This window comes from Podarcis tiliguerta (assembly GCF_965153285.1).
Source record: "Podarcis tiliguerta genome assembly, chromosome: 4".
Lineage (NCBI taxonomy): Eukaryota > Metazoa > Chordata > Lepidosauria > Squamata > Lacertidae > Podarcis > Podarcis tiliguerta.
The window spans coordinates 8,838,818-8,859,337 of NC_139537.1; the positions used below are offsets into that span (position 1 = coordinate 8,838,818).

At 47.1% G+C, this 20,520-nt stretch overlaps 1 protein-coding gene across 2 annotated transcripts in view; it reads left to right on the forward strand.

Moving 5' to 3' along the window:
• The window catches only part of MYO7A (myosin VIIA), a 164,802-nt gene that overhangs the window by 48,438 nt on the left and 95,844 nt on the right, over positions 1–20,520 (forward strand). For both annotated transcript variants that reach the window (XM_083436022.1, XM_083436023.1), the window contains exons 3-10: positions 2,347–2,460; positions 4,004–4,156; positions 10,072–10,089; positions 12,358–12,542; positions 13,876–13,997; positions 15,870–16,012; positions 17,830–17,943; positions 18,626–18,779. In XM_083436022.1, the coding sequence (XP_083292148.1) occupies positions 2,347–2,460; positions 4,004–4,156; positions 10,072–10,089; positions 12,358–12,542; positions 13,876–13,997; positions 15,870–16,012; positions 17,830–17,943; positions 18,626–18,779 (1,003 nt within the window). The remainder of the gene's footprint in view (positions 1–2,346; positions 2,461–4,003; positions 4,157–10,071; positions 10,090–12,357; positions 12,543–13,875; positions 13,998–15,869; positions 16,013–17,829; positions 17,944–18,625; positions 18,780–20,520) is intronic.

The following is a 20,520-nucleotide window of genomic DNA, read 5'->3' on the forward strand; positions in this document are numbered from 1 at the left end:
TTTTTTAAAAAATTGGCCAGCAGCACCTTAAAGGTAAAGGGAACCCTGACCATTAGGTCCAGTCATGGCCGTCTCTGGGGTTGCGGATCTCAACTCGCTTCATTGGCCGAGGGAGCCAGCGTACAGCTTCCGGGTCATGTGGTCAGCATGACTAAGCCGCTTCTGGCGAACCAGAGCAGCGCACGAAAACGCCGTTTACCTTCCCGACGGAGCGGTTCCTATTTATCTACTTGCACTTTGACGTGCTTAGACCAACTAAGTTTGTTCTGGGTATGAGCTTTCATGTGCCTACACACTTCTTCAGATACACAGAAGTCACCAGACCCTTATATATAGTGGGAGGGTTTTTCTCGGGAGGGTAGTAGGAGATGGGTGATTGACTCAATGGGTATGGTAAACCTGTTGATGACTGTTTGTCTTCCACTGCCTCCCGCAGTTTGGTCAAACTCATGCTGGTAGCTTCGAGAACACTGTCCAACCATCTCGTCCTCTGTCATCCCCTTCTCCTTGTGCCCTCCCTCTTTCCCAACATCAGGGTCTTTTCCAGGGAGTCTTCTCTTCTCATGAAGTGGCCAAAGTATTGGAGCCTCAGCTTCACGATCTGTCCTTTCAGTGAGCACTCAGGGCTGATTTCCTTCAGAATGGATAGATTTGATCTTCTTGCAGTCCATGGGACTCTCAAGAGTCTCCTCCAGCCCCAGAATTTAAAAGCATAAATTCTTCGGCGTTCAGCCTTCTTTATGGTCCAGTTCTCACTTCCATACATCACTACTGGGAAAACGAGAGCTTTAACCAGATGGACCTTTGTTGGCAAGGTGATGTCTCTGCTTTTTTAGATGCTGTCTAGGTTTGTCATTGCTTTTCTCCCAAGAAGAAGGCGTCTTTTAATTTCGTGAGTGCTGTCACCATCTGCAGTGATCATGGAACCCAAGACACCTCATAGAAAAGCCTGCAGAAGCCGTGCAGCCTTTAAAAAGCGCACGGCTTCTGGGTGCTTTTGCAGGAGGTGGGGGAATTCCCCCATCTCCCACAAAAGCCCACAGGAGGGAGAAGGGACTGACTCAGCCAGTCAGTCCCTTCTCCCTCCTTCGGGAAAAGCCCCCAAGAGCCGCACAGCCTTTAAAGAGCACGCAGCTCAAAGTGGGGTCGGGGAGCAGCGCCAAGGCATCGCTTGCCTTCTCGCTTGGCCCCCCCCCCCATCTTTTGGGGCTGGCGATGGGGGAAGCGCTGCTTTCCCCCACTGCCAGCCTCAAAGCCGGGTTGGAGAGTAGCGGGAAGGCGTCACTTGCCTTAGCGCTGCCCCCCATCCTCTGGGGCTGGCGATGGGGGGGAAGCGCTGGTTTCCCCCACCGCCAGCCTCAAAGAGCAGACTCTCCTGGCTTCAGCGAAAGCATCACGAAGCCTCCGGAGCACAGGCTTTGGAGGCTTCACGTTGCTATCGCTGAAGCCAAGGAGCCTGCATTCGCCCCATAAGACGCACACACATTTCCCCTTCCTTTTTGGAGGGGAAATAGTGTGTCCTATAGGGCGAAAAAGAGGGACGCGGGTGGCGCTGTGGGTAAAACCTCAGCGCCTAGGACTTGCCGATCGCATGGTCGGCAGTTCGAATCCCCGCAGCGGGGTGCGCTCCCGCTGTTCGGTCCCAGTGCCTGCCAACCTAGCAGTTCGAAAGCACCCCCGGGGGCAAGTAGATAAATAGGGACCGCTTACCAGCGGGAAGGTAAACGGCGTTCCGTGTGCTGCTCTGGCTCGCCAGATGCAGCTTGTCACGCTGGCTACGTGACCCGGAAGTGTCTGCGGACAGCGCTGGCTCCGGGCCTATAGAGTGAGATGAGCGCACAACCCTAGAGTCTGGCAAGACTGGCCCGTACGGGCAGGGGTACCTTTACCTTTATAGGGCGAAAAATACGGTACTCACTTTTACAACCATAAAATATCAATGACTTCCCTTCTTTTCTTTCCATGGCTCATTTTACATATCCTAAATCCCTGCATATTTTACATAAGCTAAACCATTCTGTATTCCATCATTATTACATCCATCAAAACTTATTCACACTGTTGAATTTATCTTAATGCTGCCAACGTTTTCAGCCTGTACACAATTATTTTCCATATATTCAACAAACGTTTTCCAATCTTCTCTAAACGTATGTTCTTCTTGTTCTCTTATTCTATATGTTAAATGTGCAAGCTGAGCGTATTCTGTCAGCTTAAGCTCCTATTAATATTATTCATATTATTATTATTAAAGTTATTACCGCTTCGCCTGCAGTCCTGCTCTCCTTTGCTTGTTTTCCAGCGCATTTCCTCAAAAATTAAATTTCCCCTTGTGTTTCCTTCCAGGGAGATTATGTATGGATGGACCTGAAGACCGGGAGAGAATTTGATGTTCCCATCGGAGCAGTGGTCAAGCTGTGTGATTCTGGGCAAATCCAAGTTCTAGACGATGAAGGAAATGTATGTAAGATGGAAATGGAAATCGACGGTCTTATTCTGGCTGTGTCTTCCTCCTAGGTCTTGCTCTGCCGTGAGAGATCACCATTTCGTATTGAGGAACACAAGTGCTTAAGCAGACTCCATTTGCAACCGGATGTTCAGCAAATATTACCATATTTTTCACTCTATAAGACGCACCAGACCACAAGACGCACCTAGGCTTTGGAGGAGGAAAACAAGAAAAAATATACTCTGAATCTCAGAAGCCAGAACAGCAAGAGGGATCGCTGTGCAGTGAAAGCAGCAATCCCTCTTGCTGTTCTGGCTTCTGGGATAGCTGCGCAGCCTGCATTCGCTCCATAAGACGCACACACATTTCCCCATACTTTTTTGGAATGAAAATATGAGTCTTATAGAGAAAAAATACGGTATTTTATTAAATCCACTTGCAAATTGCTTCCCTGCCATCTTTAAGTGCCCTGTTGGAAGTGCAACAGAAGGGCTCATTCAGTTTGTAACTTAGGGGTTAATTCTGTTCTCAGTCAACTGCCCAGTACTCTGTGTGTGTGTGTGTGTGTGTTGGAAATGTTGCTTAGGCATGAAGATTACAGAGGCGGCATTTCTTCATCTCCGCCAAGCTGAGCAGTTGGCTCCTTACCTCTCTCAGCCTGACCTAGCCACTGTGATCCATGCGACGGTCACCTCCAGACTGGATTATTGTAACTCGCTCTACATGGGGCTGCCCTTGAGACTCACCCAGAATCTCCAGCATGTGCCCAATGCCGTGGTGAGACTCCTTATGGGCTCCCGGTGGAGTACAGGATCAGGTTTAAGGTGCTGGTTGAGACCTTTAAAGCCCTATACAGCCTAGGACCCTCGTACCTATGGGACCGCCTCTCCTGGTATGTCCCACGGAGGACCTTATGGTCTTCAAACCAAAACATCTTGGAGTTCCCAGGCCACAGAGAAGTTAGGCTGGCCTCAACCAGAGCCAGGGCTTTTTCGGCTGTGGCTCCAATATGGTGGAATGCTCTGTCAGAAGAAACTAGGGCCCTGCGGGACTTGACATCTTTCCGCAAGGCCTGGAAGACAGAGCTGTTCCACCAGGCCTTTGGTCAGGGCACAGCCTGACCCTCTCCTTTGGTAATCTTCACAGAACTCTAGCCCAATGGTTGCCATCAATTTGAGTTGAACTGATTTTATAATGAATTGATTTTAGAATGCTGTATTATTTTACTGTTGTTAGCCGCTCTGAGCCCAGCTTTGGCTGGGGAGGGCGGGATATAAATATTATTATTATTATTATTATTATTATTATTATTATTATTATTATTATTATCATTAGCAAGTGCTCCAATTGGCTGTGCAATTGCAAGGAAGCTTCTCCTCCGCTTCTTTAGCAAAAAACCTTCCTCCTCAAATTATATGCTCTTTTTGTTCACTTTGCTCAGTAAAGCGTCGCCAGGGCATTCCTCCCTGGGCTCGGCTTGCGTGATCTAACTTGCTTTTTCTTGTCTCTTTCTAACTGCCGGCACACTCTGCTCTTCCCCCTGCCCTTTTGCAGGAGCACTGGATATCCCCCCAGAATGCCAGCCACATCAAACCTATGCACCCCACCTCCATCCACGGGGTGGAGGACATGATCCGTCTGGGAGACCTGAACGAGGCAGGCATCCTCCGCAACCTGCTCATCCGCTACCGGGAACACCTGATTTACGTGAGTGTCGCAATTGGTCATGCCTCCCTTTTGTTCCCTGTGTCTGTCCCAGACTCATCCCCTCTTAATCAGACTTTACTTGCAGGAAATCATAACAACAACAACAACAACAACAATTTATTCATTTATTTGTTCTGTTAATATCCCACCCTTCCTCCCAAAGGGAGCCCAGGGTGGCGAACTCACCCATAACAATGCTTACCACCACCATTTTAAAAAGCATTCTGTTGTTGTTTAGTAGTTTAGTCGTGTCTGACTCTTCGTGACCCCATGGACCAGAGCACGCCAGGCACTCCTGTCTTCCACTGCCTCTTGCAGTTTGGTCAAACTCATGCTGGTAGCTTCGAGAACACTGTCCAACCATCTCGTCCTCCGTCGTCCCCTTCTCCTTGTGCCCTCCATCTTTCCCAACATCAGGGTCTTTTCCAGGGAGTCTTCTCTTCTCATGAGGTGGCCAAAGTATTGGAGCCTCAGCTTCAGGATCTGTCCTTCCAGTGAGCACTCAGGGCTGATTTCCTTCAGAATGGAGAGGTTTGATCTTCTTGCAGTCCATGGGACTCTCAAGAGTCTCCTCCAGCACCATAATTCAAAAGCATTAAAAAAGCATTCTAAAGACAGTTAAAAGCAGTGTCTACGATGATGATTTCAGAGCTGCCAGGGGACAGTATTATTAAATTATTAAATCCCTCCTGGAAGTTCCGTGATGGGGGAGACAGACACAACCCACTGAGGTTACACAAACAGAGGCCTGCCACTGAAAACTGTGGGAATGTTGAGGAAAGTAAGGTAAAGGTACCCCTGCCCGTACGGGCCACTCTTGCCAGATTCTAGGGTTGTACGCTCATCTCACTCTATAGGCCGGCAGCCAGCGCTGTCCGCAGACACTTCCGGGTCACGTGGCCAGCGTGACAAGCTGCATCTGGCGAGCCAGCGCAGCACACGGAACGCCGTTTACCTTCCCGCTGGTAAGCGGTCCCTATTTATCTACTTTCACCCAGGGGTGCTTTTGAACTGCTAGGTTGGCAGGCGCTGGGACCGAACGACGGGAGCGCACCCCGCTGCTGGAATTCAAACCGCCGACCATGCGATCGGCAAGTCCTAGGCGCTGAGGTTTTACCCACAGCGCCACCCGCGTCCCGTTGAGGGAAGTAGGAGAGGATGTATTTATTCAGTATTATCCCCCCTCACTCACGCTAGTGAGCAAGCAGCAGAGCACACTGAGCATTGCTGGAAGCAAGTTGATGGATTCATTAGAATCATTTAAGTTAAGCAATGCAGTCTGGCTTGTTCCTGGTAAGTTTCCCCTTTTATTTCCCAATAATAATAATAATAATAATAATAATAATAATTTTTTATTTATATCCCGCCCTCCCCTGCCAGAGCCAGGCTCAGGGTGGCTAACACCAGTAAAATTACAATGAAAAAAACCCCAAAACCAATACAGGTGTAATAACACAACAATCTTGATTGAAAGTAAGAGTAAAGTTTACTTACATTCAGTCCACAGTAGTATTCCGAAGGCAGGCTTTATCTTTACATCAAGCCTCAGACTTTCTATCTTGTGGCTTCAATCCTCTAATAGATGAGCCATGTGTTGCTGGCTAAGAGCCAGCAGAGAGCAAGAGAGCAAAAAAGGCAAAAGGAGGAAGATGGCTGCGTGACTAGCCCTTTTGTAGGGTCTGCTAGGATCACGCCCATCTACCTGGTCACAGAAGAGTGAGGATGCTCCAGAGAAGGTATGACACGAAGTCCTCCTGGCTAGAGCAACATCCCCCCTGCATGTCCACTCTAGGAAACAGGAAATGTTCTTTTTGACTGCTACAGTGATGATACATCCCCAAAAAGGCCCTGCCATGGGCCAACCTTTTAAAAAAGTGTCCCCATTTAAGATGGACTGTGCATATTCCATAGACCAATAGACCCATTCAGCGCTTTACACGATCGTGGAAATCCGTACAACAGGCTTGTACGGTAGGCTAAAATTGGCTCAGTGTAATAATAATAATAATAATAATTTATTTATACCCCACCCTTCCTGGTTCAGGAAACCGTGCTCAGGCCAGCTAACAACAAATTTAAAACACTTAATTGATGTTACAAAGAAACCAGCATAAAATACGGTATAAAGCGTAAATAGCAATAAAATCAAAAATCAAAAATCAATTTAGGGGGGAAATTCATCCAATAAACATTAGATGATCACCAGGGCTAGCTGGCTAAATTTGGGCCAGCAAGGAGACCAGGGGAGAATTAGCTGTGGGATCCCAGAGCAGGTAATCTTCATAAAAAGGGGAGAGGGAGGGAAGGAAGAGGAACAAAGGATCAAGCCAGGTTCAAATTGAAAGTGTAGGATCTAAAGAGCGAGGACACTGCTCTCAGGGAGCCACAGAATCGTAGAGTTGGAAGGGGCACCAGAGGCCATCTATTCCAACCCCCTGCAATGCAGAAATCTCAACTGAAGCTTCTATGACAGATGGCCAGCCGACCTCTGCTCACAGTCATGGGTCTGTTTTTGTGGAGGCAGCCAGGGTGGTGGCCATGTGCTGAGAGCACATGGCTGGGATGGGAGAGTGAGAGAGCCTTCCTCTCTCCCCGTACCCTAATGCAACGGACCCCCATCATCCAGCCCGGGCACTGAGGTCCAGCTCTGAGGGCCTTCTGGCGGTTCCCTCGCTGCGAGAAGAGAGGTTACAGGGAACCAGGCAGAGGGCCTTCTCGGTGGTGGCGCCCGCCCTGTGGAACGCCCTCTCAGCAGATGTCAAGGCAATAAACAACTATTTTACCTTTAAAAGACAACTGAAGGCGGCCCTGTTTAGGGAAGTTTTTAATGTCTGACACTGTATTGTTTTTAACGTTCAGTTGGAAGCCGCCCAGAGTGACTGGGAAAACCCAGCCAGATGGGCAGGATATAAATAATAAATTATTATTAGGGATGTGGGTGGCGATGTGGGTTAAACCACAGAGCCTAGGACTTGCTGATCAGAAGGCTGGTGGTTCAAATCCCCGCGACGGGTGAGCTCCCCTTGTTTGGTCCCAGTTCCTGCCCATCTAGCAGTTTGAAAGCACATCAAAGTGCAAGTAGATAAATAGGTACCGCTCCAGCGGGAAGGTAAACGGCGTTTCCGTGCGCTGCTCTGGTTCGCCAGAAGTGGCTTAGTCATGCTGGCCACATGACCCGGAAGCTGGACGCCGGCTCCCTCGGCCAATAAAGCGAGATGAACGCCGCAACCCCAGAGTCGGCCACGACTGGACCTAATGGTCAGGGGTCCCTTTACCTTATTATATTATTATTATCTTGTATGTGTGAGAAACAACCCCATGATCTTCTACTGCTAACTCCTGTCTCTGCTTAGAATTTAAATTTGCATTTGGGGGGGGTGAAGGAAGAGAAGAGGCAGCCACATCTTGGTGTGACCAGAGGCATCTGAGCACCCTGGCCTCAGCGCAGCGCATTAACTTTTCATTAAGTGCATGTAACACTGTCCTGGATATCTGTCTCTTCTTAGGAGGTTCACCCTGAAGCAGCAATGAATTTTTCATCAGATTAGCAACCCTAGGCTCCTTGATGGTTCTTACTGAATCGCTCCCACACCCCGCAAGACCCATACGCTCCAGCCTTCTTAAGCAATGAGTCCCAATGGGCAACTCGTCAGCATCACATTTGAGGGGGCAGCTGTCTAGCTGTGTCTTTCAAAGGAGTGGAGCTGTCCAGAAGGACATTGTATGAAGGGGTAAATCTATAGGGCACTGTTGCATCAGCAACTGCCAAGCATCAAATATTGGAGACGTCGAAATGTCAGCAAATCAGCTCTTGGGCTAAGTTTAAGGGGCTGCTTTTGTTGAGCGCAGCCCCACACAGCCTGGGGACCTGTGTCACTGGACACGGGTGGCGCTGTGGTCCAAACCACTGAGCCTCTTGGGCTTGCTGATCAGAAGGCCAGTGGTTCGAATCCCCGTGACGCAGTGAGCTGCCGTTGCTCTGTCCCTGCTCCTGCCAACCTAGCAGTTTGAAAGCACACCAGTGCAAGTAGATAAATAGGTGCCGCTCCGGCGGGAAGGTAAATGGCGTTTCCGTGCGCTGCTCTGGTTTCCATCACAGTGTCCTGTTGCGCCAGAAGCAGTTTAGTCCTGCTGGCCACATGACCTGGAAAGCTGTCTGTGGACAAACGCCGGCTCCCTTGGCCTGAAAGTGAGATGAGTGCCGCAACCCCATAATCACCTTTGACTGGACTTAACCATCCAGGGTTTTACCTACCTATCTTACCTTTAGGGGACGCGGGTGGCGCTGTGGGTAAAGGCCTCAGCGCCTAGGGCTTGCCGATCGAAAGGTCGGCGGTTCGAATCCCCGCGGCGGGGTGCGCTCCCCTTGTTCAGTCCCAGCGCCTGCCAACCTAGCAGTTCGAAAGCACTCCCAGGTGCAAGTAGATAAATAGGGACCGCTTACTAGCGGGAAGGTAAACGGCGTTTCCGTGTGCTGCGCTGGCTCGCCAGAGCAGCGTTGTCACGCTGGCCACGTGACCCGGAAGTGTCTCCGGACAGCGCTGGCCCCCGGCCTCTTGAGTGAGATGGGCGCACAACCCTAGAGTCTGTTAAGACTGGCCCGTACGGGCAGGGGTACCTTTACCTTTACCTTAACCATCCAGGGTTTTACCTACCTATCTTACCTTTACACGGCCTGAGAGACCGGGGTACCTAAAAGATTGACTTGGCCCTTATTTACCCAACCAACCACTGTGCGCTGCAAACAAACGATTCCAGCGGAGACCATCTTATCATGAAGCCTATTCAGCACAGTATAAGAGCTGGGCAGCTGTCCTTTGAAACTCCCCTCCCCATGAATATTAGTCAGGCACTGGCTCTGTTGCCTTTTTCGGTGTTTGCTGAAGGCCTTCCTCTTCCAACCAAAATTTGTAATTTACCAAGCAAAAAAGGGTTCTGTCAGGTCTAATATCTGCATAAATCCTATTCCCAGTAGAAAAAAGACAGCCATGGAACTGAGAAATTGCACAAAACAAATGAAATACCGTGAAAATCCCTGAAACAAGAAGTAATCAACTAGAAATATTATCTTATGGAAATAAACTAAATAGTAAAAATCAAAAAGTTTAAGAAAAAAATTAGAAAAACCTAAAATTGAACAAAGCCTTAACGGGATGCTGGCTACAAACCTCGTTTCACTGAACTATTCAGTTTCCTCAGAAGGAAATAGAAAAATCATAAACCTTAAACGACCAAAAATTCAAAAAAGGGGGTAGAACTCCCAAAAATTCTGAAGTATTATAATCCTAGCTCTACCTAGGTGAATCAAAGCGCAGCAATAAAGGATTGAGGACTCAAAGGTACAGTTTCTAATACTGAATTTACAAAAAAAGGTTTGAAAAACTAAATGGCAAGTTTTAGACAAAGCCCAATTTAAAAGGAGCAAAGCACAGTAATAAAGAGTTAAGGACTCAGCTGTGAAAATTCCAGTGCTGCCTTTACAAAAAGGTTTAAAAAACCTAAATGGCGCAAATTCAAAGAAAGGAATATAAGATAAGCTGTTTTAGATTTTAAACAAACTCAAGACTGGATAGGGCATTGACCTAAGATGCCATCTCCATGTCTCCTGATTCTTTGCCCGCTTCCGATCCTGGCAGCTGGCAGGTCATGCCAGTCAAACTCACGCCCCAAATGAGGTTGATGGGGCAGGTTACAATACCAACAGTGTCATAGATGTCTTGTGCCGTATGTTTCAGTTTGTGGTTTATGCCTCTTAGAAAATCACATGCTCAGCCGTGGGACAGCGTAGGGCATCCTTTTCCTCTTCCCTCCTCCTCCTCCTTTCCTCGGATGTCTTTGACTTTGACAAAGAGTTTTGTGATCTGCTGATAACAGACAACATGTTTTCCCCTCTGCCTCTGCTTTTCAAATTTTAGACCAACTGCGGCGGGAGGGTAAGTCTAACTAGCCAAACTCATGAGCCATCCCATTTTCACACACGCCCCCCAAAAAAGCCTTTTCATTTCATTGTGACCTGCTTGGTCATTCATTGATACTAAGCGCTGTGGAGTTCTTCCATCTGTCTGTATTTGCTTTATAAACTCATTTGTTTAAACCTCATACTCCATTGGCTTGCTGTGCGGCTGTGCGGCTTTGCTAACAACAAGGAACTGGCAGCAAACTGTGTCTAAACGAAGACCGGTATTGGGAGTTGTAGTGATTTGTTTCTTAATATTCACGTTCTGGTGAAATGAGCATCACCAAAAGCTTTGCCTAACTGCCCGTGCATGGCACCATTTTTTGCATGTACAGAAACAATGGCACTGAGTAATGATGTGATTTTGTTGTTTTGTTCCTTCTGCAAACCATAGAAAATTGGAGGGCCCTTTGCTCCTCACTAATGTGCTCATATAATGTGTCTCAGCAAGGAATTTCACCTCCAGCATCTATAGAGATTAGAAAATGCCTTCCTGCAAAGTCATTGCGGAGTCCAGTACACTCAAAATAGCAATTTTCTGTTGAATCCATCTCAATTTTAAATCTCAAGAAACATTTCGTATGGATTCCAAAGCAATTTTCCATTGCTTAGCTTGTAGAACATATTCTAATTCCCCGGACTATTTAAGTCCTTGAGCTTCTATTTACCTGCTCCCAATAAACATTTATAAACAATAGCAACAGGTTTGGTTTTCTGTGAAGATCCATATATTCCTTCCAGTAATTTAGGGCACACGGAGGCAACCAAAGAATGTGTATGAAAAAGTGGTATATTCGTTTGAGTATACCACTGAATAAATTAAGAATATTAGAAGAAAGCATGCATAAAACTGCATACAGTGGTGCCCCGCAAGACGAATGCCTCGCAAGACGGAAAACCCGCAAGACGAAAGGGTTTTCCGTCTGCAGAGGCGCTTCGCAAGACGAATTTCCCTATGGGCTTGCTTCGGAAGACGAAAATTGACGAAAAAAATTGAATTTTTTTTGGTCCAAAACCCCTTATTCTGAATCGCTAAGCTGCTAAAAGCATTTTAGCAGCAAAACCGCTAATCCCCCACCCCTTAAAAAGCCGTTTTTAGCCCTTAAATCGCCAATAGCGCTAATAGCGCTACTCCGTCAATGGGCTTGCTTCGCAAGATGAAAAAACCGCAAGACGAAAAGACCCGTGGAACGGATTCTTTTCGTCTTGCGAGGCACCACTGTATTATCAACGACAGTAAGACGTAAAATGCATTTTATTAGGGAAAGTTGCTTGCAGAGGTGTGTGTGTTTTAATGCAAAATCACATACCGTATTTTTCTCTCTATAGGACGCACTTTCCCCCCTCCAAAATTAAGGGGAAATGTGTGTGCGTCCTATGGAGCGAATGCAGGCTCCTTGGCTTCAGCCATAGCAACGCGAAGCCTGGAGAGCAAGAGAGGCTGGTGCGCACCAACCCCTCTCGCTCTCCAGGCTTCAGGGATAGCCGCCTGAAGCCTTCGGAGTGCAGCGCGAGTTCCTGTCGCGTTCCGGAGGCTTCAGGTTCCTTTCGCTGAAGCCAGGAGAGTCTTCAGAACTCGCGCTGCACTCCAAAGGCTTCAGGGATCTTTGAGGCTGGCGGTGGGGAAAAGCACGCAGCCTTTGCGCTGCTCCCCGACCTGTTCTTTGGGGCTGGCGATGGGGGAAAGCAGCGCTCGAAAGTAACCCAAACTATCGCCGCGCTCCTGAGGCTTCAGGTTGCCTTCACTGAAGCCTCCAGAGCAAGAGGGGTCAGTGCGCACCGACCCCTTTCGCTCTCCAGGCTTCCAAGGTAGCCGCCACCAGAGGCTTGGGGTTGCCTTCACTGAAGGCGACTGAACGCACCTTGAACGCACCTTGTTTTAGAGGGGGAGAACAAGAGAGAGAGAAATCTCCCCCTCTCTGCGAAGCGGCAGGAGAAATGGAGTTTCTCTGAAGGTGTGCTGCGCAGAGAGGGAGAATTTTTTTCCTTCTTGTTCTCCCCCTCTAAAAACAAGGTGTGTCCTATGGTCGGGTGCATCCTATAGAGCAAAAAATACGGTACATAAATATGCAGGCACATGAGGGTTTTTTTTTAAAAAAATGCAAACTGCTGCAGAATTCTAGGGATTTCATCTGAAAAACCAAGAAGCAGAGAGAAACTGAAATTGACCGATTCATCCACCCCTATCCAACGCAGCTGTTCTTGCGTTTTTATCTTTGTGTGAACAAGACTTTCCTCTTTCCAGACCTACACCGGCTCCATATTGGTGGCAGTGAACCCTTACCAGCTGCTTCCAATCTACTCACCGGAACAGATCCGCCTCTACACCAACAAAAAAATTGGGGAGATGCCCCCGCACATTTTCGCCATCGCAGACAACTGCTACTTTAATATGCAGAGGAACAACAAAGACCAGTGTTGCATTATAAGGTGGGTGGACGGATTCCACAGGTGCGTGGCTGTCAAAGGCTCCATCTCTTTGCTTTGAAGGAGCTGCGGCTTCTTATAAGTCAGGAGTTTGAGCTGCTGGTCCATTTTACCCAGGACTGACGCCCAGGCCAAAGGTCTTTCCTCCCAGATTTGCTAGCAGAGATACTTACTGGAGATTTTGGCAACAGACTCTTGGTTCTGGCAAAAGCAAGGAGCTTGTTTCGGGAGAAAATTCCCTTTGGGGGTCCAGTCTGAAGGCTCACACTAAATTCCCCCTTGGCTCCTAGAAGCTGTCTTTCACATCTCCCTGTGTCTGGGACCTAGCTGTCAACTTTTCCCTTTTCTTGCGAGGAATCCTATTCAGAATAAGAGAATTTCCCTTAAAAAAGGGGAAACGCACAGCTGTGGTCTGGGACAGGGCTGGATTTAGGTTTGATGAGACCCTAAACTATTCAAGGTAATGGGGCCCTTTAAATGTCCAGCTGTCCTTTGTCAGCAGCAAATTGTCGCTGTTTTTTGTGTTGAATATATGGTAATTTATGGACGTAATAGGTATCTCAAGCCATGCAAGCAGTCCATGCAGAATGTAGGCACCCTATATATAGAAAGGAGCAAACCTGTGATATTTTAGGGAGCAGGCTAGCAGGCGGGGCCCATTCCTTACATCATAGGAGCCTACACAACACAAAACATTCTTGCTGTGTGTAGGTTTTATTTTATTTGTTTTTTATCTTATATTTTGGAAATGTAAGGTAAAGGTAAAGGGACCCCTGACCATTAGGTCCAGTCGTGGACACCTCTGGGGTTGCGGCGCTCATCTCACTTTACTGGCCAAGGGAGCCGGCGTACAGCTTCTGGGTCATGTGCCCAGCATGACTAAGCCACTTCTGGCAAACCAGAGCAGTGCACGGAAACACCATTTACCTTCCCGCCGGAGCGGTACCTATTTATCTACTTGCACTGGTGTTCTTTCGAACTGCTAGGTTGGCAGGAGCAGGGACGGAGCAACAGGAGCTCACCCCGTCGTGGGGATTCGAACCGCTGACCTTCTGATCGGCAAGCCCTAGGCTCTGTGGTTTAACCCACAGCGCCACCCGTGTCCCACTTTGGAAATGTACATCCAGGTTTTTTTCCCTTTAATTTTTTGGGGGGCCCGCAAGAGAGTGGCTAAGCTATAGCTATAGCTTGTTTAGCTTATACGTAAATCTGGCACTGCTCTGGGATCATGGAGAACCACAGAAGTGAGGAAATTGGGGGCCCAGAAGATTTGCTGTCCTTCGTCTTAATGAGATCCGTATGGCTACACCCAATTTTGTTGTTATTGTTGTTGCAGCGGTGAGTCGGGCGCAGGGAAGACAGAAAGCACCAAACTGATCCTGCAGTTCCTGGCTGCGATCAGCGGGCAGCACTCTTGGATCGAACAGCAAGTTCTGGAAGCCAATCCCATCCTAGAAGGCAAGTTCGCAAACGTGGAGAGAGATGCTTCTTTGTAATGTACTGTTGACACCCCAATCACTGGGCGCTGCAAGATTCCAGTGGTTCTAGGCACCCAGTGGCGTAGCGTGGGATGTCAGCACCCGGGGCAAGGCAAGTAATTTGCGCCCCCCCCCCCCCCGCTGCACTGTCCCTCCCCCAGATAGTCCCTCGCTCTCTCTCCGCACCGCACCGCACGCCTGGCACCCTCCCCTCCACAGTGGGCGGCGACCCGGCGGCTCGGATCGGATTCGCACAGCCAGCACTACAGTGAGAGAGAGTGAGCCAGGTAGGGGCAGAGAGCTGCGAGTGCGAGCGCGCCCCCCCCCAGATGTTGCGCCCGGTGCAGCCGGCCCCCCCTGCACCCCCCACGCTAAGCCACTGCAGGCACCTGCCCAAGCTTCAGTTTCTACGGAATGAGGGGCATTGGAGACTATGGTATATTTAGGATATTTGTTGTTGTTGTTTAGTCGTTTAGTCCTGTCCGACTCTTCGTGACCCCATGAACCAGAGCAGGCCAGGCACTCCTGTCTTCCACTGCCTCCCGCAGTTTGGTCAAACACATGAATTCTGAATTTATTGTTATTCACGTTTTATACTGTATTTTATGCTGTTTTTTGTTGTTGCATCAATTAAGTGTTTTAAATTTCTTGTTAGCTGCCCTGAGCCCGGTTTTCTGAACCGGGAAGGGTGGGGTATAAATAAATAAATAAATAAATAAATAAATAAATAAATAATAATAATAATTTAAATGCCAGCAGTGTCCTTCAGCTCTCTATATTGGACAAACAGGCCAAACCCTACACCAAAGGATGTTGTTTAGTCCTTTAGTCATGTCTGACTCTTCTTGACCCCATGGACCAGAGCACGCCGGGCACTCCTGTCTTCCACTGCCTCCCGCAGTTTGGTCAGACTCATGCTGGTAGCTTCGAGAACACTGTCCAGCCATCTCGTCCTCTCTTGTCCCCTTCTCCTTGTGCCCTCCATCTTTCCCAGCATCAGGGTCTTTTCCAGGGAGTCTTCTCTTCTCATGAGGTGGCCAAAATACTGGAGCCTCAGCTTTAGGATCTGTCCTTCCAGTGAGCACTCAGGGCTGATTTCCTTCAGAATGGATCGGTTTGATCTTCTTGCCGTCCATGGGACTCTCAAGAGTCTCCTCCAGCACCATAATTCAAAAGCATCAATTCTTTGGCAATCAGCCTTCTTTATGGTCCAGCTCTCACTTCCATACATCACTACTGGGAAAACCATAGCTTTAACTAGACGGACCTTTGTCGGCAAGGTGATATATTATATTTAGGATTATATTTAGGATTGTTATAGTTAGGATATAGGGTTTATTGACACATATATACAACCTGAGCCTACGAAGGAGGGGCTCAGAGCATTGCAGCCCCATGAGGGCCTTGTGTGTCCCATTGCCACAGCCTTGGCTTCAAAGAGAAATCAGGCATGACACTCTCTCTCTCTCCCAGCTTCCCAGCCTACTACCTGGTTTTAGCTTCCAGCTGAGACCTCCATCTCTGACTTTTGCCTTTCTATCTACCGCACAGTTGAGGGAGGAGGCCCCAGCCCATTTCCCCTCTGGCATGGAGCCACTTCCTTTGTTACCTTAACAGCCCATACTTAGCGGATTATGATGACCCTTGTCTCGTTGATTCAACAATTGAATCCCTTCTGGATGCAGGAATTGTAAAAGACTCAGGCATCCAGCCTATCCGCACCCCTAAACTCACAACTGTACTAAAGTTTATTCAGCTGGGCAACAACCCTACTAAAAAACGATTATAATTTTTTTTGGAGAGAACTGTTGGGGACGCTACTGTTTTCCCCCTTTGTTTTTGTCTCCCGTAGCTTTTGGGAATGCAAAGACAATTCGCAATGACAACTCCAGCCGATTTGGTAAATACATCGACATCCATTTTAATAAGCGGGGTGCCATCGAAGGAGCAAAGATTGAGCAGTACCTGCTGGAGAAGTCTCGTGTTTGCCGACAGGTGAGGTGTTTTGGGTGACAGAGGTTTAGGCGTTCGTCCTCCACATCTATGACTCTCCCTTTGTCCTTCCGAAGCTTCCATTAGGTTCAGGATGGAACCCAAAGCATCAGTGGCGTAGCGTGGGTTGTCAGCACCCGGGGCAAGGCAAGTAATTTGCGCCCCCCCACTGCACTGTCCCTCCCCCAGATAGTCCCTCGCTCTCTCTCCGCACTGCACCGCACGCCAGGCACCCTCCCCTCCACAGTGGGCGGCGACCCGGCGGCTCGGATCGGATTCGCACAGCCAGAACTGCAGTGAGAGAGAGTGAGTGAGCCAGGTAGGGGCAGAGAGCTGCAAGTGTGAGCGCGGGCCCCCCAGATATTGCGCCTGGTGCGGCCGGCCCCCCCTGCACCCCCCACGCTACGCCACTGCAAAGCATGATGTCACCCCCAACTGTTTAGGCCCGACGACTATCTTACATAACGCCTAGCAAAGCAAGCTTATGCTCATCACATCTGGAAATATAGTCATCTCAAAAATGTAGGAAAGAGGTGGATATGTTTAGCAAGGTAAAAGTTAAAGGTAAAAGACCCCTGGATGGTTAAGTGACCTCTCCGGGGTGCAAGGAGGCCCTGGGCTGCCCAAACAACAAGACCTCCCTCTTTAGCCTTGCTGATGTGCTCCAAAGGAAAGCATAGGTAAAAAAAGGGTAAAGGACCCCTGGATGGTTAAGTCCAGTCAAAGGCGACTATGGGGTTGTGGCGCTCATCTCGCTTTCAGGACGAGGGAGCCGGCAGTTGTCCACAGAGAGTTTTCCGGGTCATGTGGCCAGCAGGACTAAAGCGCTTCTGGCGCAACAGGACACTGTGATGGAAAGCAGAGCGCACAGAAACACCGTTTACCTTCCCGCCACAGCAGTACCTATTTATCTACTTGCACTGGTGTGCTTTCAAACTACTAGGTTGGCAGGAGCAGGGACCGATCAACGGGAGCTCACCTTGTCAGGGGGATTTGAACCACCGGCCTTCTGATCAGCAAGCCCAAGAGGCTCAGTGGTTTAGACCACAGCGCCACCTGTGTCCCTGTTTAGCCAAGACGCAAGACTATCAAGGGGAGGCGGGATGAAGGAGCGCAAGTGTGGTGTAGTGGTTAGAGGATCAGACCTGGGAGTCTAGGAAAGTTTGGACTCGCAGGGTCATTGTGAAGGTAGATTGAATCTGACTTGGTTAAATAACTTTATTAATTTTCAATTACAAAAAACCAATATGCGCTATATCATATTCACACCAAATAGCAATACCAATTCAAAATCAAATCAATTACATAGCCAATTAAAATTTTTCTGTGGCTTCCCACATGCTGTTCTTCAAGGTCTGGTTCCCTTTAATTCTGCCTCCAGACTATTGCTGAAACCAAATTCAATCCGCTTTTGATAAAATCCCTTATACCACAGCTACAATAACTTCACTTCGATTCGCATTGACACATATAATAATTTGTAAATTTGCAAGTGACTTGGAACTCAAGGCTGACGTGGCCTGTTTAATTATTATTTGCTGATGTTTGATTTTACTGTTTACTGTTAGATTCTGATGGCTTGTTGAATGTTGCTTTGTTTGAGAGAAGTTGTTTATTTTAAAGTTATTGTGACTTTTATATTGGGTCAGATTGTTACTATTAATGTTTGATGTTTTATTATGTTTTTATGTCTTGGAAGCTGCCCAGAGTGGCTTAGGCAACCCAGCCAGATGGGCAGGGTAGAAATGAATTATTATTATTATTATTATTATTATTATTATTATTATTATGCTTTGCTTCTCCCTCTGTTTCAATTTCAGGCCCAGGATGAGAGAAATTACCACGTCTTTTACTGCATGCTGAAAGGAATGACGCCAGAACAGAAGAAGCTGCTTGGACTTAGGAAAGCGGGAGACTACAACTACCTCTCAATGGTGAGCACAAAGCCATTTTTAAAAAATTAAGGGGGATGAGTTTTCACTGGTATCTGAGGCCCAGTTTAGACTGAGGTGGTAAGCCTCTGTCCGTAGACTGTGCCATTTGCGTGTCGAGGTCTCCAGGGCCACCCCAATAACTCACACATCACACCAATATTTTTGTTTAAGGTTTTTGGCATAATTTTGGCCGCAACTTTATTAAAATACAAACATGTGAGTGGTTGCTTAGGCATTGGTTGCAACTAGCTGCCCCCACCGTGGGGGACAGACTGACATTCCGCACGCCTGCGAAAGTCAGAAAAGGAGAATACACTTGGGGGTAACGACGGAGCAGGGAACCTGCCCTCACCCCAAATGCAACCAGGAGCTCATTGCTATGGCCCGAGCCCCCTTGACAGGGTGGACAAGCAATAGTTTGCCCCCGGTTCCTTTAACGGAATCCCTTGCAGCAGCAGCATTAGAGGGGCAGGCACAGCCAATCCATGCCCCTCAACCAACCAAACCATAAACCAATGCCTAACCGCAACCTTATAAGTTGTGACGATTTGCTACGCAGTAGGCAAAAACCAAATGGCCCCAGCCAATCAGCCAGATGAACAAAATTCCTATCAGGCCCCTGCCCCAAGAGCAGATGACCCCATGGCAGGCATAGCTCATTGAACCATCTCGTCCTCATTAGGGTAACTGCATTACCTGTGACGGCCGAGACGACAGCAAAGAGTACTCAAACATCCGAGCGGCAATGAAAGTCCTCATGTTCACCGACACGGAGAACTGGGAGATCTCCAAGCTCCTGGCCGCCATCTTGCATATGGGGAACTTGCGGTATGAAGGTAGTATCCCCGGCAAAGAGTTGGATGACGCCGGCAAATTGGATTTCCCTGGAGAGAGAGTTAAATTTAATATTGTTGCAGCTGGCAGGTTGCCAAACCTTTTGAGAGGCTAGCTGTGTGCCAGTGGGTACCTAGTGGGTCTTCTCTCACATGCTAGGCAATCATCATTTCACACACACCAGCCACCACAATGCATCACACAAGTATTGCCATGTGGTCTCCAAAGCAGTGAGAAGCTCCAAGGCTGGTGCTACTTGGATTTAAGGTTCCTTTAGAGCAGGGTGGATAAAAATCAATGGTTTTTCTATCTATCTATCTATCTATCTATCTATCTATCTATCCATCTATCTATCTATCTATCTATCTATAAAACCAGATTTTTTTATTTAAATTGGATGTTTTTTATTTTAAGATATTTTAATTTTTTATTAAATTTAAATATAAATTTATTAAATTAAATAATTAAAAAATAAAAAATATTTTAAAATATTTTAAAAATCAGATTTTTAAAATAAAATGCTTTGTGGAGAAAAAAAATTCTATTTAAGTTACATTATAGTCCAAAGGCTATTCATCAGGAAATAAGGATTTAAGTTTTTCAGGTGTGCTAAAACTCAGCCTGTCTTTTTTTTAAAAAATTGTTTAATCACATCAGCTAACAAATATGGATACATATGCTATAATGTTATGGTTTTAGTTAAATACATTGTTTAAATTGTTATTAAGGAAATTACTATTTTTCTCCTTCCAATAAAGTACAGCAGAAAAGTTGTCCAAATATAAAAATGATTTCATAATTACCTGTCTTTGTCTTTCTAATAGTATAACCAAATCAGTAATTTTTGATATAATTGTAAAAAACTACTCTGAAAATCTATTATTCCAAAAATGAAACCTTCATCTGGTTGTACATATTAAGAATGGGTCTTTCTGTAAAAAAAATGATTTGAATCAAGTCTTACTGACTAGTGATTTAAATCAAGTCTTACTGACTAGTGGTTTAAATGGTGATTTAAACTGATTTTATCTAAATCAAATCCACCCTGCTTTAGAGTAAAGATCATTGAGGTTTTGTGCCATTTTGCAATATCCAGTTCATTTGTGAATATCCACGGAGAGCATAGGTAGGGAAAATGGCATTCATGCCCTAGCACATGGGTAGGCAACCTAAGGCCCGGGGGCCGGATGCGTCCGAATCGCCTTCTCAATCCGGCCCATGAACGGTCTGGGAACCAGCACTTTTTTACATGAGTAAAAATAAAATGTGTCCTTTTATTTAAAATGCATCTCTGGGTTATTTGTGGGGCCTGCCTGGTGTTTTTACATGAGTAGAATGTGTGCTTTAATTTCAAATGCATCTCTGGGTTATTTTGGGGCATAGGAATTCATTCTTTCCCCCACAAAAAATATAGTCTGCCCTCCCTCAACAAGGTCTGAGGGACAGTGGACTGGCCTCCTGCTGAAAAAGTTTGCTGACCCCTGCATTAGAATCATATAAGTTGAGCTTGCAGATTTCCTCCTTAGTTCCCTCTTAAAAACAATAAAGACACAATAGTCTTATTTAAAAGCAATGATAAAGCTTACTCACATTCAGTTCACAGTATTCAGCAGGCTTTATCTTGTAGTTACAGGTACATTTGTAGAGAAAAGAAGTCTGAGCTAGGCCTCAGACTTTCTACCTTGTGGCTTCCATCCTCTGTAAGGATGAGCCGTGTACTGCTGGCTAAGAGCCGGCAGAGAG